General features: G+C 45.5%; 1 protein-coding gene across 2 annotated transcripts in view; it reads right to left on the bottom strand.

Annotated features, from left to right (window-relative positions):
- Positions 1-24998, bottom strand: part of cno (adherens junction formation factor afadin) — a 64161-nt gene that overhangs the window by 20628 nt on the left and 18535 nt on the right. For both annotated transcript variants that reach the window (XM_037415383.2, XM_075873034.1), the window contains exons 7-17: positions 22719-22936; positions 20810-21087; positions 18200-18333; positions 15546-15986; positions 14504-14856; positions 13081-13308; positions 11027-11200; positions 9849-9988; positions 4460-4674; positions 3228-3322; positions 223-332 (exon numbers count right to left, since the gene is read on the bottom strand). In XM_037415383.2, the coding sequence (XP_037271280.2) occupies positions 223-332; positions 3228-3322; positions 4460-4674; positions 9849-9988; positions 11027-11200; positions 13081-13308; positions 14504-14856; positions 15546-15986; positions 18200-18333; positions 20810-21087; positions 22719-22936 (2386 nt within the window). The remainder of the gene's footprint in view (positions 1-222; positions 333-3227; positions 3323-4459; positions 4675-9848; positions 9989-11026; positions 11201-13080; positions 13309-14503; positions 14857-15545; positions 15987-18199; positions 18334-20809; positions 21088-22718; positions 22937-24998) is intronic.

Raw genomic sequence — 24998 nt, 5'->3', positions numbered from 1 at the left:
AAACAACCTTCATGGATCACAACATTAGCACAGTAATATGTGGTTAATTAAGCCATTCTTAATTAGAAAAATCAGGTGATTCAGCCTTATCCTCTGGTTCCGGCAAGCATATGCAGCATTAAGATCTCCTTAATTCAGTTATGTTTGGCCAGAATATGGTTAAACATGTAGTTTGCTTTCTCTACCAACACAACCATCCACATACTGGTCATTTGGTCTCACCTTGTCACCGATAATTGTGGCTGCTGGGACAGCTGCTGCTGCTGCTGGTGTTGCTGCTGGTACAAGCCAATATTCTGGTACTGACGCTCCTCCATCGCTGCTTGCCTGGGCTGCATCGAAACCAAAGCGAAGAGCCAATGGAAGACACCTTGTGGGACGACAGTAACCAAGTTAAACAATAAATAAAAAGGCTGCCTGTCTGCAGAACTTCCCTTTATTTAGGTCCTATGCCTGTTTATATATTCAGGAAACAATGGCATCTGCAATGTCTAACTGCCCGAGCATAAGCCTTATTTGTTAACCCGATGAATTACTGGAATTCACTATGGTCTGACCTTCGCACATGAACCTATTCACACTTATTTTCAATCCTGTTTGCCGCAAACTCACTCTATTTCTTGGGAAAAAAAAATATTTGCAGCACAACCAACTAAATTTTGGCTAGGTAGCCATACATATTTTTGAAGTGGCTGTGATTCTTCCTCTCTTGCCTGCTCCTCATTTTTTAAAGTAGTATCAAAGCTGTGCAAATAGCAAAATTTTTACTGTAAAGCAAATTCTAATGTTAAAATTTGTGCACAAATAGAACAGAACTTCTTTGAACTTTTTCTCGTCAATATAACAAAGCCACACCTCCAATGAAATAACTTTTTTATATCCGTACATTAGTTACAAATGTACAGTAAAGCCTCATAAATTAAAAATCACTGAGGCTGTGAAAAATCGTCAAATTAAATGGTTTTTGAAATCAATGAAACATACAAAAAGAGGGATGCAAGGAACTTCAGATTATTAAAATTAATTAGGGTTGATTGTTTGCTGTGCCGGCTAGCTTGCAGCTCCAATAGTTGGAGCTGCAAGCTAGCCTTTACTAACTATTGCTCCAATAGTTAGTTTTTAGTAAAATCAGTTCAGAATTCTGCAGCAAACAAGGGGGAAAACACTGGGCATCGCTGCTATTACAGCAAAAAAAAATTAAAATCAACTGAAATGCGTGCCTGCGAAAAACAAAACATATTCACTGCAATACAGTAATGACACTTGCGCAGCATGTCGGCTGCCTCTCGCTGCTTTTAATTTATTTAGTACTTCTCAAAGCTTGCTGTTGGTTGCTGATGTGAGAATCCCGATTTGCGGCTACTTCGTTTTTTTTTTTTTTTTTGCTCTGTACGTGTTCATGGAAAGATTTTCCCCGCGTAATTCTCGCACCCCCCCCAACTTTGCATCGATTTTCCACCAAAAGAAGTGTGAGGATTATGCGAGCAAATACAGTATATTTGTAACACTGTATGTATCTATGACGCGACTAATCTTCATTGACTTTGTTATAACAGATAATTCATTGTATTGGTGTTAGTTATATCGAACCTCTCAAGCAACTTATGGCAATCAAAACCATCACATCAAAACTAGTACAATATGCATAGTATTTTTTATTGAGTGAGCACAAGAAGGGGTTTCATAAGTTTGTCTATAGTTGCCAAACAAAGACAAGTATGCTGCACGTTGAAAAATTAACACGATCTCCACAAAGTGAATGACGAAGAGTGGGGTGAAACTCCAATGCTCATGGGTAAAACTGTGAAACATCCACCCACACACACTCAGACGCCAAAGTTCACCTTCGCATGCATTGCCACAGAACGCTGCTGTGAGTTGGCAAAGCGGCAAACGTTTTGTACTTTTGCAACTTCTAATTTCCTGATTTGTTCTTCATTGTGGCATTGACGATGGCGTTGATGAGAGGGGAATGAGCTAGTGCGCGTGGGTCATTTTCATCTAGCGGAGCTGCCGTGGCATTTCCAATAACCTAAAACTGGCTGCTGACAACAGAAACTGATGAAAAAGAGGGGGCTTTCCAATACCCTAAAACTGGCTGCTGACAACAGAAACTGTTGAAAGAGAGAGGGCGCAGCGAAAGCGAACGCGGTCTCATATTAAAGTAGAGCATATGTCAGAATAGAGCGAGCACCTGGGGAGAGAGAGCGAGCACTCCTATCTGCAGCCCTCTAGCGGGTGCTTTGACTACCGTACTTACGCGCGTAATGAACCCACCTTGCTCCTTGAAAAAAGAAAAAGAAATTTTTAATGTATCTGTTCATTTTATTTAGGTGCGATAGCCAGTGCTGTTAATGATTGAAACAATTTTAACCCAAGCCATTATATCACAAAAAAATGACGCAATAAAAGTAAAAGTTTCACAATTATGCTAAACAGTTGCTAGCAGCGTGAATGCAGACGACGTCAATCAAAATTTTAAGTGCTCTGCCACGCTTTTTGCGGCAGAGAGCCATCTGTCGAATGCAGGAGAAATCTCAGTTTATAACGCCATGCAAGCACAGCAGCACGAAAACAAAGCAAAAAACAAACGCATGGTCTTCGAAATGGCAGGCATGCAGTGTAGAAACACGCCTGCCATCTTGGAGGCCATGCAAAGCGCCCACCGCGCTGATGGTGTGTCGCCCACTAGGGACTTCATCGCCTGCAACGTTTGCGCGCTGCCATCAGACACTGCGGTTTTTGTAGCTGGGATTGTCCTAGTCAACTTAGTTGGGGATGCCTGCTGCGCAGAGCTCGCTCAGCTGGTACACTAGCCACATGGCTAGTTTTGAACTTAAATTTGGCTGCGCATGCCCTAAAGCATGGAAAGAGCGGCTGGACGACACATCAGTGTCGATCTGTGCGCGTTCGTTACAGGAGAAAACAAGAGCTTCGGGCTACAAAAACGATTGGTCGCGCATTTCGCGAGCCAAAACAAGCAAACTGTCATGAGAAATCTTCGCTGTTTTATAACTCCCAAGACTTTTTTTTTTTCTCCTGCGTAATGAACCCTCCCCCCAAATTGGCATTAACTTTTCTGAAGAAAAGATGGGTTCATTACACTAGTAAATACGGTACTAGCAGGCACAATAGATGGGGATGGGACTTACCCGAGCAAGAGAAGGTTCCCCCCCCCCCCCCCCCCAAAGAGCCTGATACACATGAATGAGCAGTAGACAACATACCGAGTAGGAAGGTCCTGGTGGGTAACCTCGTGATGGCATCGTCATGGAACTACCAGGTGCCATATGCTGGCTACCATCCATGGCTGCAGATCCACCTGAGAGTAAAATTACACATGTAACACCAAAACCGACTGTCATTAGTGAAACAGCCCCGCAGCAACATGAAGCATGCATGTCATCACATGATGGTTAATGTCCAATCGCTTTCCCTGCTGACTCAAATCAAAAAATCTTCACAAGCTCATTGGGCACTGCACTCCCCCCCATATACTGAGGAGAAAAACTTTTGTTTTGTTACTACGACACTATTCTGTATATTGAGCGCATCACCCAATTACTTTATTGCCTTGAAAAATATTGCACATTACACTTGCAAAATTTAAAAGTAAGTTTATTCTGTATGCTCTTTGTTTAATATATAAGGTTCCCTGTATCGTTATACAAACAAAGAATCAGGAAAAGGTCATCCACATCAAAGAATACGTCTGATTGATGCAAACACAATGTTTAGGTACTTAAGCACACTTCAGATTAGATAAAGGCAGGAACGAAGCACACACCCTGCCATCCTTTGCAGATTTTTTTCCTTTACTCCATCAGAGTTGCTCTAAATCACCTAAACATCATGCTGTACTGAATTACCCTATCTGCCACCCTCATAATCTTCATGCAAGCATTTTTATTTGATTCCCATTGAAACAACGCCCCAGTAACGGAATGCCTAAAGCATAGAGTTTCCTATAAACACACTAGAGAGAACTCTGGTGCTAATGTCTATGGCAGCTTCAATGCACGGTGCTTCAGCAAGCATGGGAATGATGGGTAGTTTATGGATTTGTGTATTTTTGGTACTTTCGGCTCCAGTTGGCATCGCATGTCTTGAAGTTGCTTTGTCACTAAAAGACAATCGGCAACTGTTGAGCAGATGCATTTCACTACTTTAACCTTTTAGGCTCACTATTTCAAGCGACTCACGAAGCTTAAAAGCGTCCATTCTTTCATTCGAAACAAAACCGAAACACAGCAATAAACGAAGTCACAGGTGCGATTCAAGGCCCGCAAGTACAAAGACTAGGCAGATAAACGCACTACCCATCATTTCTACAGTCGCTGAGCGATCGCAGTGCTAGAGTCCCCTCTAGTTAACTTTAGAAAACTCTATAGCCTAGAGGCTTCTTTCAAGAAAGCACAATACACATGGCACGGCCCAACAGCTGCAGAGGGTCGCGTACAGTTGAGAGCAGGCACACTCTTGCTGCCCTGGATCCGGGGAGGGGCCTCCTCGTGGGCTAGACGGCCTGGGATGTCGCGCTCGCTGAGGCGGCCGCGCTGCAGGAGCAGGGGTGAGGGTTGGCAGAGCAGTGATGCCAGCCCATGGTGGATGGCCCCTTGTTTGGCCACTTCCAACTGGACTAGTGGGCCGGTGCGTGTCATCAGCTCTGCCGCCCTGCACACATTGCCTTTTGTCAAACCACTTTCGGTGCACAACAACAAATGTGTCCTTCATGCACTCTTTGACGCTAACCACTCCACAGACAGTGGATGGCTGCTTCGTGAAGAGGTGCAATACATGCTTGTCGTAATGTGAACATGAGTATGGTGTACTCTTGGTTCCGGTTTAAGTGTATAGCACCTAACTTTAAGACTGATTTTCGCCTGAAGGCTGGGGGGTGCTATTACCTCCTGAAAAGTGGCTTGCCCCGCATATGCCATTTGTGGATTAGTCGTGCTTAGGTTTGCGGGGGTGCTACCATCCCCCTGTCAATTTACTTGCACCTCCTGGCACACACGTGTTCCACAGATTAGCAACATTTAAGTTTCACAACTACCAAGCGCTAGGCGGCGTCGCACTCACGAGCGTTTGTCATCATCATGATTGGTAAAGCCAGCAATGACGCCTAGCGGCTTGGCTGTGTGGTGCCACATGAGAGATGAGCGGTTCTTTTTGGTGGGTGGCTGCTGGCGTAAAGGGTTGTCTCCCATGGCGGGTCCATAAGGACGCGCCGCAGGTTGTTTTTCGTGGGCCCCTCGTGGTGAGCTGAGCGTTGGCGACGCTGCCTTCGTGCTATACCTCGCGTTTGTTCTTAAGTTGATTGAGAGTATTGGAATATTATATAAGGTTGTGCTTAGTATGTTGCTCACTAGTGATTGCACTCGGCTGGCAATATCGTCGACGTAAAAATAGCTCAATAAATGTGTGTTTGGTTTGCTTTGACCACGTCTACTGTCTCTGTGTGCTCCGGGAGCACGGCGCTCTCATTTCAAGACCCCACAGGTTTAACAGCCACCAAGCGAGAACTGGTGCTGTGATCGCATGGGTTAGCGCAGTGACACTGGCAACACTGCCTGGCAGAAGTTGGGTCGGCTCACAGAACACAGCAGTGAGTCGCTTGAGAGTTGGCAGCGTGCATCGACAGACATCTTCTGCGGAGGGTCCATGGGGTGAAATACAACAGGTCATTTCTGACGGATCCTTTATGGCACGTTGAACGTCGGAGACGACACATTTGCAGTACCTTGTGTTTATATTGTTTGGGTGTTGTGTTGGCATATTGTACAATATCTAACATGTCACTACTAGAGATGTATTTCATTTGCTTGGCAATATTGTCGTGATGCAAAAACAAATGAATAAATGCAAACGTGTTGGTTTGCCCAATGGCATGACTATCCATGTGCTCTGAGAGCGGCTATCATCGTAGATCTCACAACGCTAACAAAAAAATTTTCTTTCTTTTACACATATTGCACTTTCTCAAAGCGCCTTTAGCATAGGCATGCAAGATTGCCACCAGTGGTTGGAAAAAAAGCTTCAAAATTTGTGCATGAGTGTCGCGGGTATTTTTTGCCATAATTGCTCAGCTTCAGTTTTCAAATCGCCATTTTATTTTTACACCCTGGGCTAGGGCTGTCCTGAATATTACCTGTTATAATCACTACAGTAAATTTATATTTTTTTCAGAACACGAACAAACCCTGATATTCACAATCACATCATACGTATTCACGAATTCAAAGGTGACAAATTTTATTTACAAGGCCTAGTAGTGCAACTGCTCGTGATTACCTCATCATGTAGTGACATATCTGCTCTTTAAAGATAATTTTGACTCTGATATACACGCTTTTCTCAAAATTATAATACTATGACTTGAACTCAAGACGCTGGAAATAAAAGTGTGTACATTACTTGACACAAAATTGTTCTGTGTCGGTCCATGATTACTGTACATATGATAATTCCCTAAAAAAATGTATTCATAAATATTAAGTGTAACTTAACAAAAAAGATTAAGAGAAAGAGTATGATAAAGGGACTGCGAAGTTTGGAATACTCCAAATTTATGCATTTACAATTGTTGGCCGATTAGCATTAAGGGGAGACGCGGGTCGAAAAGTCGCGGTTTTCCGGAAAACTTTCGCTTTTTTTTTCCGGCTGTATTGGCATCCTTGGACTATAATCTATTACTTCTGAAAATATCAAGCTGAAATTCGCACGAGAAATTATCAAAAAATGCTTCCAAGTGGGCAGCGGTGACGCGAGAAATGCGCGAAAGTCGCGAAAAACGGCGAAGTTCGCGTCGTCCTGTCGCGAAAACGACGCGTTGGCCGCCATTTGCAATCGTGCACGCATGCTGCGAAGGCCGTATCCTTCATAATCCACTAGTAGCCAGTCTCGTGCCTTCACGCAGAATAAACAAAAAACGAGAAAAACAACGCGTACGTCACGCGTTTTGAATATCGCGGCACACAGCGCGAGGCCGCCATTGGACGGCGGTGCGCTCCACGCTCCTCCCCCTCTTATCTCTCCGGCAAAAGAGCGAAGCCTCGGACGTCGCGATCGAGTTTCTCTGCGTTTCTCTGCATTTTTGCGTCATGGCAAGCCCGAAGAAGTGCAGTTCAGATAATCGAAAGTTCAGAACTCGCCACAAGTATAGAGGGAAACGGCGTCGGACGCTTCGCAAAGCGACAGCGAACGACGATGTCGCCCCCGACCAACGCCCCGCCGCTCCGACTTCGGCCTATCACCGAACTCTGCGACAGTGATTGTGAAATAGCCGCTGCCGTGGAATTAGTCAGTGCATCCCATAGGAAGATTGGATTCTTCGAGAGTGAACGTAGACCGGTAGATGCTGCTACTGCGAACATGCTGCTTTGCGAAATCGATGCGCTGACGGCACTTGTGGCGGGTGCGCAATGCCCAACCTGCCGCGAACAGAAGCTCGGCGTGCGAGAGGCAGCTGGAAAGCGCAAAGGACTTTCGGCATTCCTCGAACTGTGCTGTCAAAATTCTGATTGCCCTGAATCTGCACTTTTGTTCACGCACACGTCGAGACGTACTGCTTCGGCCGGGGACCAAGGAACGAGCGCTCGTTTTGACAGCGGCAGCTCGCGTGACAGCTTTGCTGTAAACGTGAAGGCAGTTCTGGCAGCACACGCTATAGGCGCAGGCCACGACCAACTTTTACGATTTTGTGCGATTCTCGGTCTTCCGAGCCCGATGCATCACAAGACATTCAACGGCATTTGCAAGAAGCTCCATGGTGCGGCGATGACGGCAGTGGGCAAAAACTTGCACCAGGCACGAAACATCACGAAGGACGCAGTCGGCGGCAGAGATGTGCCAGTCATGTTTGATGGCACCTGGCAGAAAAGAGGTCATAAAAGCCACAATGGAGTGGGCACAGTCGTGTCCCTGGACACGGGGCTCTGCCTCGATTTTGAAGTTCTTTCGAACTACTGCCATGCTTGCAGTATACACAGGGACCTTGGGGAGGATGAAGAGATATGGCGAGCTTTTCATCTTCCAGTTTGCCAAAAAAACACTGACTGCTCATCCCATGCAATGGAACCTGCGGCAGCTGTCAATATATGGCAGAGGACCTTGTCTTATGAAACTCCGCTGCGATTCACCAGCTTCCTAAGTGATGGTGACAGCAAGGCCTACACTGCAGTCTGCGAGGCAAATGTATACTGTGACACCCCCATTGACAAAGAAGAGTGCACGAACCACGTTGCAAAGCGCTTGGGAACTGCCCTACGGAAATTGGCAACGCCACTGCCACGAGGCGAAAAACTGAAAGATGCGACAATAATAAAACTACAAACATATTACAAGATCGCCATCACGAGCAACAAGGACAGTGTCCGAAATATGTACACTGCCATATGGGCATCGTATTTTCATTGCTGCTCCAGTGATGGTGCCAGTAGCCACAACTTTTGCCCCGCGGGACCAAATTCGTGATGCAAGCACAAGCGTGCGGAAGCACTGGGGGAGCCTGCACCACGCCACACCCCACTGTTGACGAATGCTCAAGGATTGGCAATTATGCCTATCTACAAGCGCCTTACAGAGGAGAAACTCCTTATTCGGTGCCTTCATGGCAAGACACAGAATGTAGCCGAATCGCTGAACAGCAAGATATGGCTGCTATGTCCAAAAACAAAGTTCGCCTCCAGAACAACTGTAGAGACAGCCACCGCTCTTGCTGTACTCTGGTACAACAAAGGCCACAGGGGCTTTGAAGAAGTGCTCGAAGGCATTGGAATTCTCCCCTCACAAGATCTGGCCACACATGGTGACCACTGTGACGTCATGCGCATCAGGAAGATGAACCTGAAGCAAACTGCAGAAGCAAGGGCACACCGTCGCAACACAGCGAAGAGAGCTCGTGTTGAGGACACTGACCGCAAGAGCCGTGAAGGACCAAGCTATGGTGCAGGGGACTTCTAGACACTTGCAGTGCATTCAAGGCAAGGTACTTTTCATTGTGCCCCAATTTGATGCAAAAAGAATGATTTCCTAATAAATGCCAACTTTGCGAACTTTCAAACTTGTTTTTCTCATTTTCATTTTTTCTGACAGTTTCACGTTTTCCGGGGAGCCTTTTAGAAACTTATATTCATTGTATAGTAACGAAACTTGGCACACATATTCTTCAACACATGCAGAATGCAAATATCTACTCTAAATTGCAATGCCTACCAGCATTAGTTGTGAAAATATTAGCTTATTGTTTCAAGGGAGATTGAAAATAATAAGTCATTCAATACAATTCTTTTTTTCTTGGTTCCAATATTTCTGTGACATATCTATATAAATATTTGCACTTTTCGATCTACCAAGAGTCAAATAAGATCAGACACAGTGCTTTTACTGAAAGTTTAGTACATAAAAGAGTGCCCACAAAAAATGTAACTTTTTGCTATTGTTTATGGCATAACTCAATAATTACAGCAGCTACACAAAAAATGATTGCATATTTGAAATCTGCATGAAAAACTATACTAATAACAAACTTTTCAAGTCTCTATTACTAGAAATAAAAAAAAAACTTTTTCGAGGAGCGTCTCCCCTTAAGTTGCCCTACAAAAACAAGAGCAGACAAAACGTTACCACTGATAAAACTACAGTAGAACCCTTTTATAAAATACATGCACTAGGGAGAAATTCTTTTTTATATGAGGTGTTTTTATAAGCAGGGTATCTTGTACGCATTTCGTTTATTATGAAGCCCTCTTTTAATGTTGGGCACGATCATGCCTCTGATACCCTATTGTCTCTTACATCAGTGTCTCTTATAACAAGGTTTGACTGTACAACATAAGGCAGCTCACTTTTCTTGCGAGACGCCGACCAGGGAGTGGCCGTCGACCCGAAGTAGTTGGTCCCCGGCCTGGAGACGGCCATCCAAGTCGGCTGCCCCACCTCGAACAACACTCTTTACGTAGATACCCAACCGGTCCTGGTTGGAGCCCTACGAAGCCAGCACAAAGCCTTCAGAAATGTTACAATAAGAAACCACTTCCTCTAGAAATCAAAACACGTGAGCACAGTGTCGGTTCCTATCCTCCTCATAAACGTGCACACAACGAAAGACAGAGATAACACACAATAACCAGACTTGAGTGGATATTCGAGCATTTCGAATATTTCAACGAGTATTACAGTATTCGAATACCCTCCAATTTGATTTTAAGTTATTGCAAATTTCGAAGCATTCATCATGAACAATCAAGTGTATATTACTTCGCATGTAACCTCTTGAAAAGGTAGTTTCACTGCAGTGCAGAACTGCTATGCCATGAATCCAGCTTTGCAGCAACTATCTGCACTTAGACGTTAAATGAACATTGATTCGTCCTTTTTTTTTTAATTAAAAGCTTATTATGCCAGCACATATACTCTTAATAATTTTTAAATGTAACATATTTTACAGATTATCACTTGCATTTCCCCGAAATCTAAATTCAACCACTGTTGAAAGAGTCTTTCATTTTATTAAAAGCAAAAAGAATGACATTTGCATGTGCCTTGTTTCATATTAATAAAAAAATATTGCCAAGGTTAGTTGGGCCATGATAAATAAGCTCATTTTTCTTCACAATATGTGAGATTTATACTCGAATTCAATTTCAATAATTATTCAAACCAAATCACTCTTCACTCGGAATTCACTTCAAACCTATAATTTAGTATTAACACAAGCCTAGTTGACTAAGATTTTACATATTGCTCTGAAAAAATTTGCAAACAGTCCACTAGTCGAAAGATTGGCTGGAGCACACAACCCATTCAGAAATTTTCTTTTCCTCGCAAGCTTCCATCTTCCCCTATCTGCCTTTTTTTTCCCCCAGTACTGCCCTGCCGCTTACACTGACATGCAAGTTGGCAATGCCCCTGGCAGGGCCACATTCAGCATTTATCAATTGATGTCCGACTGCAGGCCATGCCACATTGAACAGGCCACATTTCAGCACGTGAGAACAAGCAGTCTAGAAGTTGATGCACTCACCCTGGCAGCCACAATGCTCAGTCCCATGCCGGAAGGACTTTTCTTGAGGGCCAGTGTGACAATGCGAGGGCCAAGAACGTCCTGGTCGCACATGTAGATGGTCCAGTGACCCAGAGAAGTAGGCTGCAATGTCAGCCTACACAGCCCAGCAAGGCACAGCGGCTGCAGAAACTCCTGCACAGTGGAACAAAGAACACAAGAGAGGATAAGACAGCAGCTCAAGCGAATTGGTAATCCAAAATCTTTGTTCACAAGATTCAAAATAAAAACAGGGACAAAGAAAGAGCAACAATACACAGTAAGTTACAGTGCTAGTGGTGCGTGTAGCTCTTTATCGCAGTTCTTATAGAGCATGAAAACAGAAAAGACAGTTTTAGAATTTCATTTACGGCCAAATGTACATACACCAACCTTGCGCTAAACAGGACCTGAAAGGACCAGGCTTATGGGTTTTATACATCAGAAGTTCCATTTACTGAGAGATGAACAGGGTGCAGTATTTAAGTACGAAACCAATCATATCAGGAGCAGTTGTTCCACTTAGGCAGCAGTTCCGTTTAAGAGGTTTTCATTTATTGAGGTTTCACTGTACATCAGCTACATAGAGAAACGGTGTGCATTTGCTCCACACTTCATTTCAGAACTACTAACATTAGATGCGCAAGAAAAATGTGCTTACAAAGCTACCAGCTCCAGGCTGATCATAGGCCTTCCTATTCAACAAAAATTACCAGGAAGTTGAGCATTACTGAGGTGCTATCTTGTACCCACTCCAAATAAGCACGGAGGCATTCCATTTTATTGGGCCGCACTCGATTGCTCAATGTGAGTCATGATGCTTATTGACCAATCACATGCAGCTAGATGGAATGGAGTGCCTCCATGCTAATTTGTAATGCGTACAAGATCCTATCACCGGTTTCCTATGCTAAACATATTGAATGGTGTGCACAAAAAAATGAATACACAAATGAGAAAAGAACACATGGCAATGCTGCTTTCCTTTTGTGTTTGAAGTCAGTTCCAACTAGCCCAAATGTCAATTCTTTTGCCTACGCTGCTCATTTGTCATGACAATCATGATTGCACAGAGCACGCTCTCCTCAAAGCAGGGAAGCCACTAAATTGTGACTTTCAACAGTTTCTATCACTGCCAAGATTTTTAGATATCTAAAGCTCAGAGTGGAAGCATTTTGAGACAAGCGGTGAAAATTACATAGCACTGAGAGCTGGGCAAGAAACGGATATTAACTCAACTAATATTGCGAGACTATCGATATGTTTTCTGTAAAGTTGGCATCACCAATGCTATATAGGCTGCTCTTAGGTGTGAAAATAGAAATTAAAATTTGTGCCCGGCATGCCAATACATACTGCCACACGTATAAAGTTAACCAAGGGTTTACTACACTTTTCTTTTTATTGTTCGTTCCTAGTGCCACTATTCCGCTTTGCTGCATTTTTGCTTCAAGTAATGTCACACTGTGGACGTCATTCGCTCTACATTCGGGCATTACCAGAGTAGCCAGTTCCAATTATAATAAGCAGACCTGGGCTTCTTCCTTTTGCTGAGTCACTTGTAAAGTTTTCCAGTGGCTTCTCGTGTTTTTGGGCTTATTAGCACTTTTCCAGCAAATATAGTTATTTTGGTCTTCACACTAATAGCACATTTGTTGATGACTGAGTGGTTGAGTGTTCAAGTCACACAAGCGCTGGGCAAATCAACACTGAGAAATCTGCACTGAGAAATCTGCAACACTTAATCATGCACTGAGAAATGTGCATTCCAATAGACACCACCCTAGAGACAATGTAAAAAAAAGTAAACATGTGCTTTTGTTCACAGTTGCGCATCTTTTCACTATACGTACTAATTTTTTCAACTCTCCTTCGTACATGAGCGAAATGTACTTTCAAAAATGGACAAATTCATTCAATTTCTGCTTTGGGCTTTCATTAGGGCTTCTCTTGCGAGGATTATTTGCTTGTTAGCTTGGTATGATCTGGCAACTCTGGAAATTACACACTAGACAGAAAAGGCTGTGGCTACCCACCTGTAGTCCTGGTGGCACGCCCCGCACAGTCTCACACGAATAACCATCCTCGGGTAACAGAAAAGGCAGGGCCAGCTGAGGCTCTTCTGCAAGCTGTAGCGGGCGGCCTTCTTCTGCAAGGCGAGCATCTTCGCCTTTGCGCGCTTCATGCACCAATGCATCAATCAAGCCAGTGCCAACCTGGTCCCCAGGTCCCAACGGCTGGAACCTCTCCAGCAGGTGCCGCACCTGCCACACAAACCATGCACAGAAACGTGTTCATAACGTGCAAGGCAGAACATCTGGCGCCATCTTTTAAGCATCAAGCGTACTATTGCATGCAGATTCATTCTAATCTAAATCAAGCCGAAGTGGCCAGTGCGCGTTGCGACGTGTTTTGTATGCTGTGTCTGTAATCTTGGCACGTTATGGGGGTGATACTGAAGCTACACAGCTGCTTCAAGTTGCAAGTGATAGATCATGCACTAAACGACGGCAACAGGGCCGCCGGTAGGCCTTTCAGAGTCTACGAGTTATGTGTTCGCTACTGGTGACGGCAGCTGAAAGCCATGAAGACGCGTTGGGCCTGCCGTGGGCCTAAAACTGGGATTGATAGTAAACATTATTTCTTCAGAAGGAAACTGCGGACGATTCTGTTAAATAGCTACCAGCCCAATACTGACATCCTACGCTTACCTTTTAAGGGCTCCTGTTGAGCGACAAACGCTACCGTTACGCCCACAACGCCCACAAGCTTTGCGTATGGTATTCTAATTCTCGACTATTTGCTTGAACTTTTTGCGTCTAAAATCTTGCCTTGTGTTGAACCTCTGCTTTTATTGTTGAGGTAAGTTCTAATTAGTACTTCTTAAAGCTTGCTGTAAGTTGCTGGTGTGACAATCCCGATTTGTGGCCACTTTGTTTTCTTTTTCGCTCTGTACGTTTTCGTAGAAAGTTTTCCCCGCACAATTCTCGCACCCCCAACTTTGCATCAGTTTTCCGGCAAAAAAAAGTGCGAGGATTATGCGAGTAAATACGGTAAGTCCTGTCATCAGCAACATGCACTTGGTTGTGCCGTCATGGAGTTCTTCAGCACATTTTCTTCACTCTGGCTAAAGATAGCTGGGGCAACCTGCCCAGCACAAGCCAGCAAACATCACATTGTGACATCGCATCTCCGTTTGCAGTGCTATGCTTGTAATTTTACCTCCATTTAGCCCACCCTCTACAGTAGCACATTTCACTCAACATTAGTTAAGGGAAGTGATGTAAACTTTGCTGTGTTATTGCTTCATGAATCTTTGCCAACTTTTCACAGTCACTGCTTCAAATTTTTACATTTCGGTCCTTTCATACTTAATACAGGCACTACCTTCATCCACTGGGGCAAGGAAACTTTGCAACACACAAACTAGAATAACGGAGAACCTTTTCGTCAGAATACCTGTAAAGAATTAAGCTTGAAGCAGGCATCAGCAAGCAGGGGCAAGTCGTGTTGTGGGTTGGCTTTCGGTGCCGCCAGCAAGTGAGCAGCCTGGATGAGACGTGCAAGGTGGCAGTCTGCAGCCAGCTCCAGGCCCTGCTGTTCTGCCCAGGCTACCAGGTGAGCCAGCCGGCGCTTCAACAGGGCACCCGTTGGCCGACAAAGAGGAGGACGCCCGTGCAAGAGAAGGCTGTTGAGCAGCCACGAATTCACATGGTGAAAGAGCCAGGAGAACAACTGAATTGTCAGTGCAGCATTCACCCGGCAGCGTCGTAGCAGGCTCATGCTGCTGGCCAACACACCAAGAGCTTCGCCTGCAGAGAATAATAATATCTGGTGTTTCATGTCCCAAAACCACAATATGATTATGAGAGATGCTGTACTAGAAGGCTCCGAAAATTTTGACCAATGCCTGCAATAAATTCCAAGGCCTGGAAATAAAGTAGGCCAGAGAGAACAAACAAGTTCACATACACCACAGTAACCTGAGATGCATGCAACTGCTTAAATGCATTTTATGCATTTGAACAGCTCCTTCTGTGATCCCCTGCAAAAAAAATGAGATGGGATTGAGTGTTGACAAGCCATAGGCAGTGTGCAAAATGACAAGTGTTGTTGCTTGCCCTAACAGTGCTGTCATTGGCTTGTCGAAGTAAGTTTGCTCCATCAGAAATGAGGTATCAGCTACAGTTCAGCGCTATGCCTTGTGGGTTCTTCCTTTGTCATCGTCTACGTGCATGGGTCATACTGTAGATGGGTCTTTGGTGTCACCAGCAGGTCAGCAGCGTGGATGACACGTGCAAGGGAAGTCTGCAGCCAGGTCCAAGCCCTGCTGCTCTGCCCAGGCTACAAGGTGGGCCAGCCGACATTTCAGCAGGGCACAGGCGAGCACTACTCAGCTCTCCGTAGGGCTCACCTTTCATGACGCACAAACGAAAATTGCAGGAAAAAAGAACAGCAGAAACAAGCTACACAATGCTTTCTCCAGCAAAGGGGGACTCACCAATGGGTGCATCTGTGGCTGTGTCTGGACTGAGAAAAGCCCGGGGCAGAGCCTGGGCCAACTCTCGTCGCTGTGCCGAAACAAGCTGCCTAAATGCTAGCTGGAGTGCCTCAGTGAGGAGGTCTTGAGCATCTAAGGTGTAGGCACTGAGGTGTCTATCCTGTCGTAGGAAGTGAAGCAGCTCACTGGCATTGGCCAGCCAGAAGGCCAGCGGCCCTGCATCACGTTGCTGTTGCTCCACAGCTTCCCGCACACGAGCACCTATGTTGGTGGCGAGCGCAGTCAACCGTTGAGCACGCTCGGTAGGGCTCGTCTCGGGACGGAAGTGCGTGGAAGCTCGATAGCGGCAAGCCATGTAGAGAGTATACGCAGGAACCAGTTTGAACTGAACCGACAGCCAGTCTAATTGATTGATGACCGCATCCAAGAACAGAGATTCGTCTGCAACAGCAACAACGATACAGTGTCAAGATTAAATGCTTATGCTGAGAGAGTGTAAAACATGATGCCAAATCACTCTGTTCTGTTCTATGGAACACAAAAGTAAGCAGCTGCCTGTGTTGAATGCGAAATATTTTGCCAAGACTACTGTAGCAGCAAGAATTCGGAGCAGACCTCAGTGTACATGTACACTTACACTGCAGTTCTGGCATTTATGCTTCTGCAGATACTTCTAAAACGACATTCATCCACTTCGTGCGCACTACCCACTAAGCAACATTTGCCCACAAACCATAGTAAACATAGCACTGTGAACTAAGCAGCCGCACATATAGAATAATCAAAGCATGCAAATGGGATGTTCATATTAATTTAAATATTTGATAAGAACCAACGGCACCGACAAAATTACCACAGGCAAAAGATACCATAGGGCAGAGGCTCTCAAACAAAGTTCCGTGAAGAGATGAAAAATTCATGAACACTGGTTGTTGAGCCCTTTGTTTGGACAAGCGGACTTGTTTTCTTCAAGGCTGCATGTGCTTTCCCTAGTGCACGTATGTATGCGCCCTGTCCTCCTCCTCTAACCCAAACAAAAATGGAGGAGAGTAAAACTGAAAAGAAGGGTAGGGGAGAAGGAGGGACTGGTGTGCCAAATGGAGCACATTCGCACACCGCGAATGTTCGAATCAGTATTACAATATTCAAATCAAAGTCAATACAAATTTCAATGTTCAAACGAGTACAGTTGAGCCCGCTTGTAACGAGCCTGCGCCTGATGCAACATCCGTTTGCTGTATCCCGAAGTTCGTAGTAAGTGAAACGCAGCTTTTAAAAAAGTTACGAGTGAAAACACAAACTTTTTTTGCCCAAAAAAGTCCGCGATGCACATGTTTCGAAGAGCAGAAGCGATAAGGGCGGTGTCGAGTTCATTTAAAACGGCAGGGTGCTCGTTCGCCGAGGTTCATGGTGTAAGCTGCATGAGGCACTGGCTGCAATGTTTCGTCGTTCTCGCAATCCCATTCCTCCAAATCATTCTAGCCACGTACTTCATTCACAACGCCCTAATCCGTGCACGGTTCCGCAGTGTCGGCATCGTCATCGGCCGTAATTAAACCATCGCAACAGACGATTCCCCCCCCCCCCCCCCCCCGCTCTCCCAGGTCGGAGTCGACAACGCGCTGACACAAATCCCTGCCGGAGTAATCCTGTTCGGAAGCTTCAGGCTCGGTATCAGGCCCGATGTCGACGAAGTCGGCTTCGCGAAAACAGTCTTGCGCGCATGTAGCCGTCACCGCGGCCCTCAAAATATTCACCATCTCCACAGCTGAATACCGGGACCCATGAAGCGGCAAGTTGGCTGCCAGGTGGTCAAACAGCTATGAGCAAGCGCTCCGTAACGCGGCACCTAACGCACGGATTACGCTCAAGCCAAGCGGTCCCACTTTCGATGTTTGTTGAGTGGCAGGAAAAAGCATGCAAGTCCTCCCGTCTGCCATCCAGACCACACACACGCACACCAGGAGCGAGCAAGACGCACACACGCGAATCACATGCCAGAACGTGTGGAACAGCCCTGGGCTGTTCCACAGGTTCTGGCATGTGATTGGCATGTGAAAGAAGTCGAGGAAAGCGGCAACTAGATGGGCGCAGAGGTAGGGTCGGCGTTTAACAATAAGAATGTGTGGGCACCTTGCCGATGCCTGATCGGTGGTCAAAAGTGGTTTCCCGGGAAGTCGGCAGAGCGCTGACTCCGTTCACTGTAACCGATCAGTGGCGCTCGGAAATGTTCGTTGTAAGTGCAATTTTGTGCCATTGAACCAATGTATATTTTCACGGTCACGCAGATATTGTTCATTTTAAGCGAATGTTCATTTTAAGTGTGACCGTCATATATGGGCTCGACTGTATTACAACATTCAAATCCTCGACTGTATTACAACATTCAAATCCACTTCGATACAAATTTCAAACTGAAAAAAAAAAAAAAAATCTGAACTATCTGAAGAGAAGAAAAAAATGTATTTTACTGCATCTACTTGAAAAGGTGGTTTCACTGCCTTGCAGACCTACCATGCCATGAAACAGCCCTACCTTTCACCAGAATAGCAGTGATAGATTCCAAGCAAGTTTGGGCTACTCCACCATATCAAGCCATTTAGCAAGCCAAAATTTGAAGAAATTAACTAAAGGAATAGCTGAGAAAGACTCACGTTCCTCCCAAAGTTCCAGCACTGCTGGCAGAATGGGGTCACCTCTCCGCTGATCCCTGTGGTCGCCTGCCCCGATGGGACCCATATGGTCAGGCATGGCCACCATGCTGGTGGGTTCTGGTTCAGGAGCTCGCCTGCAGAACAATGTGGAAGCTCACTGTCAAACCCCCCCTACTTGCCTCTAGACAACGAGCTTACATAAATGGCAGTGTGTATCAAGTAAAAGCACAACAGGAGACTGCCAGACAAACAATTGGTGATCTGTATATGATGGCATGGTGAGCTCTTAGTTCAACCACCTGCTACAGGACGTGGCTCGTGAGGAAAGAACACAAATCAAAAACTTGCTCTGGGCCGCCTGAACAATGGGATGCTCTGTTGCTTTCTGACCCTACTTAACTACAGCAAGAGTCTTCTACAGAAGCTTTCAGCTCAGAGAGAGAAAAAGGTGAAGCTAGACCAATATTTTCCTGCAGCAAAGAGCCTGAGCGCTAACCCAAGCAAGAACTCCTGTGGTAGCAATACCAAGGCTTACATGATTGTAGGAACAGCGTCAACATAAAGCATGGGACAAAGAAGCGACACAAAAGTTCACAAAAATGTTCATATAGGTTCGTGGCAGCCGAAATTCATATTCCGAACAAGGCAAGGAACACTAGCATTGCAGATTCAAATGCTACTAGGGACAAAAAGTACTAATAATTTAATTTTTTATGAATTGAACGTCCCAAAACAACAATATAATCATGACAAAACGACGCGGCAGAGGGCTCCGAAAGTTTCGACCACTTGGTTTCTTGAACATGCACCTAAATCTACGTACACGGGCTTAACTTCCACCTCCATTGAAAATGCAGTCTCCAAGGCTGGGATTCGATCCCATGACATGCAGATTAGCAGTTGAACACATTAACACTAGACACCCATGGCGGGTTAGGGACAGAAAAGCGCTATGTCCAATGATAGCCACACTCGGTGACAACTTATCTCTACAATAGAGCAATGCCTATGGAGGCAGGTCTTCCGCACATTCATGTTGCTCCGCAAGTAGTACGGCAGCTTGCAGCTGATTTGTGTTTTGCTTGCTTGCAATGGTAACTCATTTAATAAATTATATACACGAAAATGTGAATGGGAGAAACATTTCGATAGTTCAGTGCACATTTTAGTGTCATATTACGAGTATATTTTCAACTAAACAGTGTGTTTGCAGCCACACAGTGACCCACATGATGAACACCATGTTTCCCATGGAAAACGGGTGCGCTAAAAAGGCAGTGCTAAGAAATAAAACAAAAGGGAAAGCATTCTTGTAAAATGAACAATAACTGTGCGTTACTGACAAGTTCCCGCAACTGGTTCAGTCCCACAATAAATAAAGCAGCATTTATTTCGGCAAAGCAAAATGATAAAATTATCAGCAAGCTTCAGTATTACACTCAAACCTCGTTATAATATAACAGGATATAATTAAATAATGGATATAACAAAGTAAATGAAATTCCCCTTGAAAACTCCATTGAGAACCATGCATATTAAAGCTCATTGTAACAAACTAAAATTGACCAGTAAATGGATATAATGAACTAAATTAGTCAATCAAGTAGTCTATCAAAAAAAACGACCGTAGTGTGTTAAGTATAGTATTTTCTGCAGAGTTTGGCGCTCAATCAGTGCGGCTCTTTCTAAACTACCGCGCCGACCTTACAGCCACGCCCCGTGCGGCCGAGAGAGCAGTCCTCCTCACACAGCCAGCGGAGAGGACTGAGGAAGCGCTCAGCGGGTCCCATGACCGAGAAGCGGCGCTGCAGTGCAAAGCTGTTTCCCTCTCATGACGGCAACGACTGCGTCTCCGCTGTTACCATGGCTGCTTACTCTGCACCGAGAAAGGAAGCCTCTCCGCGACAACGTTCTTTTTTTTCCCCTCCCTGCACAAGCGGCCTTGAAAGGAGAAGGGTCTCTACGTGCAGAGACGGAAAAGAGAGAAACATGAAAAAGGCGCATCGCAGATCGGCATTTGAGAGAGAGCAAGCAATTTGCCACAGTGTTTTATTTCCTTTTCTTCTTTTTCTTTTTCGCGCGCACAATTGAGAGGTGCCGCCGCGGGATTGGGCATGGTGCTGAGAGCATTTTCAGAGCGCAGTATGTTCGAATCAACAGTCACAAGTGCTTACACGTTTGAATTAAAGGACGTTTTTGCCTATTGGAATACACATAGCTTTGACAGGACCTCAGCGCGAGTTCGAATTACCGAAAAGTTCGAATTAATGAGATTCGACTGAGTTTATTTTCCGTGGCACGCGTGGTCGCGTAGCGGTACATTGGGCCGCAAGGCGGTTTCCTTATTTGCATGCTTATAGGAGTGCGCCCGTATGAGCATACATAGCCACAAACTGTTATAATCGATATAACGAAATAATGAATATACCGAAATAATTGTGGCTCCCCTTCAACTTCGTTATAACGAGGTTTGAGTGTACTAAATTTTTAGCATGGTAGCAGGCATGTGCTTTGGTTCTGTAGCTTCCACAGTGCTGTCAAGAAAAGTTGTCACGGAGTATAGCAGACCATACCTCTCAATCACTAGCCCCAGTACAGATAAGCACTCACAGCCTATGGTCCTCTTCGTGTGGCGGCCGGTGGTTTTCACCCATGGCAGCGGGTGACCCGGGGGGCGGGGCAGGTGCCCGAGTAGGTGGCGCTTGCCAGAAGCGGAAGAGGTGACTGCGGCCAAAGCGAACCGTGGCCCCATGCTGCAACAGCGTGGTGTCAAACACCCGTGCACCATCGACATAGGTCTCAGCTTCTGGTTGACTGGGCGTCACTGTAACCACACCCTCTGTGTGTGCTATCACGCAGTGCCGTGGCAGGATGCCTGGTCCCTGGAGCTGCAGGCATAAAAAATTACAGAACACGTTAGAACAGATGATCAGCAGAGCATTTACTGTATGGGACTGCCAACTAAACTGTGCTAACAGAAGAGGAAACTTGTTGACGAACCAGTTTGTATGTACAGTTGCCGACTAATAATTTAAGAACCTACTATACCAACTCAAATCTATACAGTAGAATCTCAATGATACAAATTCGAAGGGAGCATGTAAAATACTTGTATCAGCCCGAATTCGTATGAACCAAAAACAACTAACTTAAAGCTGATAAAAATGATGAACAGGAACTTCATTGGCAACTACACCTTGCTGAAAAAAGTCTGATCTTTTGAACTTTCCTGCCTTCACCGTCTCTTAAGTGCGGCGATTTCCTCGCTCACGCTGCTGGCGCAGCACGTTCACAGTTCACATCAGAGCGAGCGAAAGCAGCCTACCTCATTCGGTAGGCTGCGCTCATTCGAGCAGCCGGAAAACCACGCCGCGAAGTCGACACGAAAAAAATATGAGTCCTGGAGAACTCGCATCGGAGAATTCAGCCAGCACAGCCGGAAAACCACAACCGCGCTCGCCGAAAACGTTTGCTGCCATCGCTGCTTGAGAATTCATTCCATTTTGCCCGTTACCTCGGCACTGAAGTTCGTACTGAGTTATAATTATGCATACAAGGCACTGAAAAGAAACAATTTACCCCTTTACTAACTTTATTTGGGAAGACATGCCAGCCGAAATGACACGAGCTGACACAGCGGCGGCGACGGATTAAGCCAGCAGTGCAAAAGCAAGACACGTTCGGGCAAGCCAGCTCGCTGCTGCTGTACCTTGTTCTACTTCTGGTGTTATCAGCGATAGTAATCCAAATAAGGCTCTCGACGACCGCGTCCTTATCAAGAGTGTGAGCTTTGACGTGCTGCGCGGGTAGTTCGCGATAGCGCCGACGTGACCCAACGCCGATGCCTTCGCCGCCATGTTGATTTGAGGCTGGTTGTTGGCATCCTGTGCTTTGAGAGATAGAGCCATGGAGGAAGAAGTTTTTCCTTCCTCCATGGATAGAGTAGCCGGTGAAGCCGAAACTGTGAAGCAAAAAGGTGTGGTGAGACAATGGGACTCGGACCGATTTTTTTCGTGTCAGCCTCGCGGCGTGTTTTTGCTGCGTTGCACCGCTGGCATGCAGCGGTCAATCGCACATTCGTATCATCCGCGATGGCTGGGGAAACCATTCGTATAATACCGAATCACGTATTATTTTATATAATGTAGTCCATCCAAAACAACCTTAAAATTCTTATCGCGAAATTCGCATCAACTGTAATCAAATCACGGATATTCTACTGTATCAATATTCCTGCTGTACAAACACATGCCTAGCATTTTGATGCGGTCTCCGACTACTTTCTTAGTTGCTGTTGCAAACTTTTGGCACTCAGACTCATCCAGCAGTTTCAAGTAACACCAACTTGGTGCTGACAAAGGTCACCATGAAGTGAGGCAGACAACAGACGATGCATGTCGCAAAGAAACCTGCCATTATATGGCTATCAGAGCACAGCCACACACACATTCACGAAGACTACAGAAATTTGTAAAGGCTAGTATAGTTAGAATTGCTTGAACTTGAGAGTACTACGCACATGGAGCCCCTGGCTTCCAGAGGGTGCCGAGCCAATTTCAGTCATGTGGAGGGGAATCGGGTGGCAGGGGCCTGGGGGTCCACCCCCCTGAGGCACCTCCTGCAGAAAGGGAAGGCCCTCTTCCGGGGCCACTGTCCCACCACCACTTGGCGCTTTCTTCTTGCGCTTTCGGGGTTGGTAGTCTGCAGGCCGCCGCCGTATGTGGAAGGATAGTGTCCCTGCACAAGACATTGAACGTTGGCAAACAAAGCTGGCAACCGAGCAAGCTCGACAAGTACCTTGTCTCTGCAATCTTTCGTTCCAGTTGTAGTGCACAATTACAGTATAGCCTCGTTACATCGAATATGCTGACAACAAACATTCAAATACAACATACTTATTGGCGGCGGTATGCCGACCTGCCTATTTGACCCATTGATTGAGCTTTGTTTACTACGGATTCTGGTACAACGGACATTAGGATATAATTGACTAAAATGTGAGGCCAGCAAGCTGGTCAGGACTCCTTAACAGCAAACCTTTCTTTTTTCCAAGTTTCGAATTCAAGTTTTATTATTTCCAAAAACAAGGTACAAAATCTAAGATATACAGACGAGGGTCCCAGAGCCAGAGACTTTAGTGGGACCCTCGGTTTGTCGACGACGGTAAAATTTATACAGAGCAACAGAAAATTCTTACAATATACGGACATCAAAATGCACTTTTATATCACAAATCAAGCCAAAACACGCAACATGGTATAAAAAAACGAAGAACAAACGAGTCAAACAGGTAAACGATCACAAGTAAGGTTATTCGAGAAAATGATTTTTGACAAACTTTTTGAACGAAAGAATTGAAGTGCAACGCTTAATGCTAGAAGGTAACGCATTCCAAAAGGATATCGCACTGAAAGCGGAAGTTTTTTGCCCATAATTAGTATGAGCGGGGGTAACAGGAAATTTTTACCAGCCGCAAACCTGGTCACATTATTATTCTGCAAATGATCAGATGTAATAAATGACATTGCGAGTTGATTATACAGCAGTTTGTGGAATAAGGTCACAAGATTTAACCGGAACAAAAGATTTACTGGCAAGATATTGTAAGAGCGTAGTAATGTGTAGGCGTTCGATTGCGAAGAACTAGAAGTGACAATGCGGATTGACTGATTCTGAATGTGCTGTATTGATGATAAATGACAAGCATAAGTGTTGCCCCATGAGACTACACCGTAAGTAATATCGTCGCAGTACAACGCGAACAAAGTACAAGTACGCCTTGAGGCAGCGAAAGCAGCGTGTTCTCAACAGCTGAGCCACAAGATCTTCTTTGTTGTTGAGTCAAGCCAGAGGCCCACTACTTGGTGTCTGCTAAATCCCCACATCATCGTTGTCGTTCACACGCAGACACGGGTCATTTGCCTCCCTCTCAAAGAGCATCGACCCGATGCGAAGTCAATAATGCAGTTTTTTTTTAAAGAAAAGTCTCACGCAATCACTCGCTGACGTAAGGCTTCATACGCACTACGTGAACGAGTTCTGGATGGTGCTGGCGACGATTGGTACTACACGAACTGTCGGGAACAACTTCGTAAGTAACCTCACTCAGTTGTCGCAGCACTCGGTAAGGCCCAAAGTATCTTCTTAAAAGCTTTTCGGAAAGTCCTCGTTTCCGTACGGGTGTCCAAACCCATACTTTGTCGCCAGTTTGGTAGACGACTGTTCTGCGGTGAGCATTGTAGCGGCCTGCATCGTACTCTTGTTGTTGGCGGATCCGTAAACGTGCAAGTTGCCTAGCTTCCTCCGCGCGTTCCGTAAACGTGTTGGCGTATGGGTCGATGCCGTCACCTTCGTGCGGTAGCATCGCATCTAACATAGTTCGTACTTCTCGTCCATGAACGAGGCTGAACGGGGTCAGGCGCGTCGTTTCTTGCTTTGCCGTATTGTACGCAAACGTTATGTACGGCAAGATTTCATCCCAATTTTTGTGTTCAACGTCTACGTACATCGAAAGCATGTCTTCAATGGTTTTGTTTAGACGCTCTGTCAGCCCGTTCGTTTGTGGGTGGTAGGCGGTGGTCTTACGATGCGCTGTTCCACTCAGCATGAGGACGTGATCCAAAAGAGCTGCCATAAATGCGGCTCCTCTGTCTGTGATCACGACGGATGGTGCACCATGCCTCAGTACAATGTTCTCGATGAAAAATGTTGCCACCTCTGCTGCTGTACCTCTCTGGATAGCCTTTGTCTCGGCATAACGGGTCAGATAATCCGTCGCGACGATAACCCAGCGGTTCCC

The sequence above is a fragment of the Rhipicephalus microplus genome, chromosome 9, assembly GCF_043290135.1.
Source record: "Rhipicephalus microplus isolate Deutch F79 chromosome 9, USDA_Rmic, whole genome shotgun sequence".
Lineage (NCBI taxonomy): Eukaryota > Metazoa > Arthropoda > Arachnida > Ixodida > Ixodidae > Rhipicephalus > Rhipicephalus microplus.
Note: the sequence above shows the minus strand (reverse complement) of the source record. Positions and strands in the feature narration are given on the sequence as shown.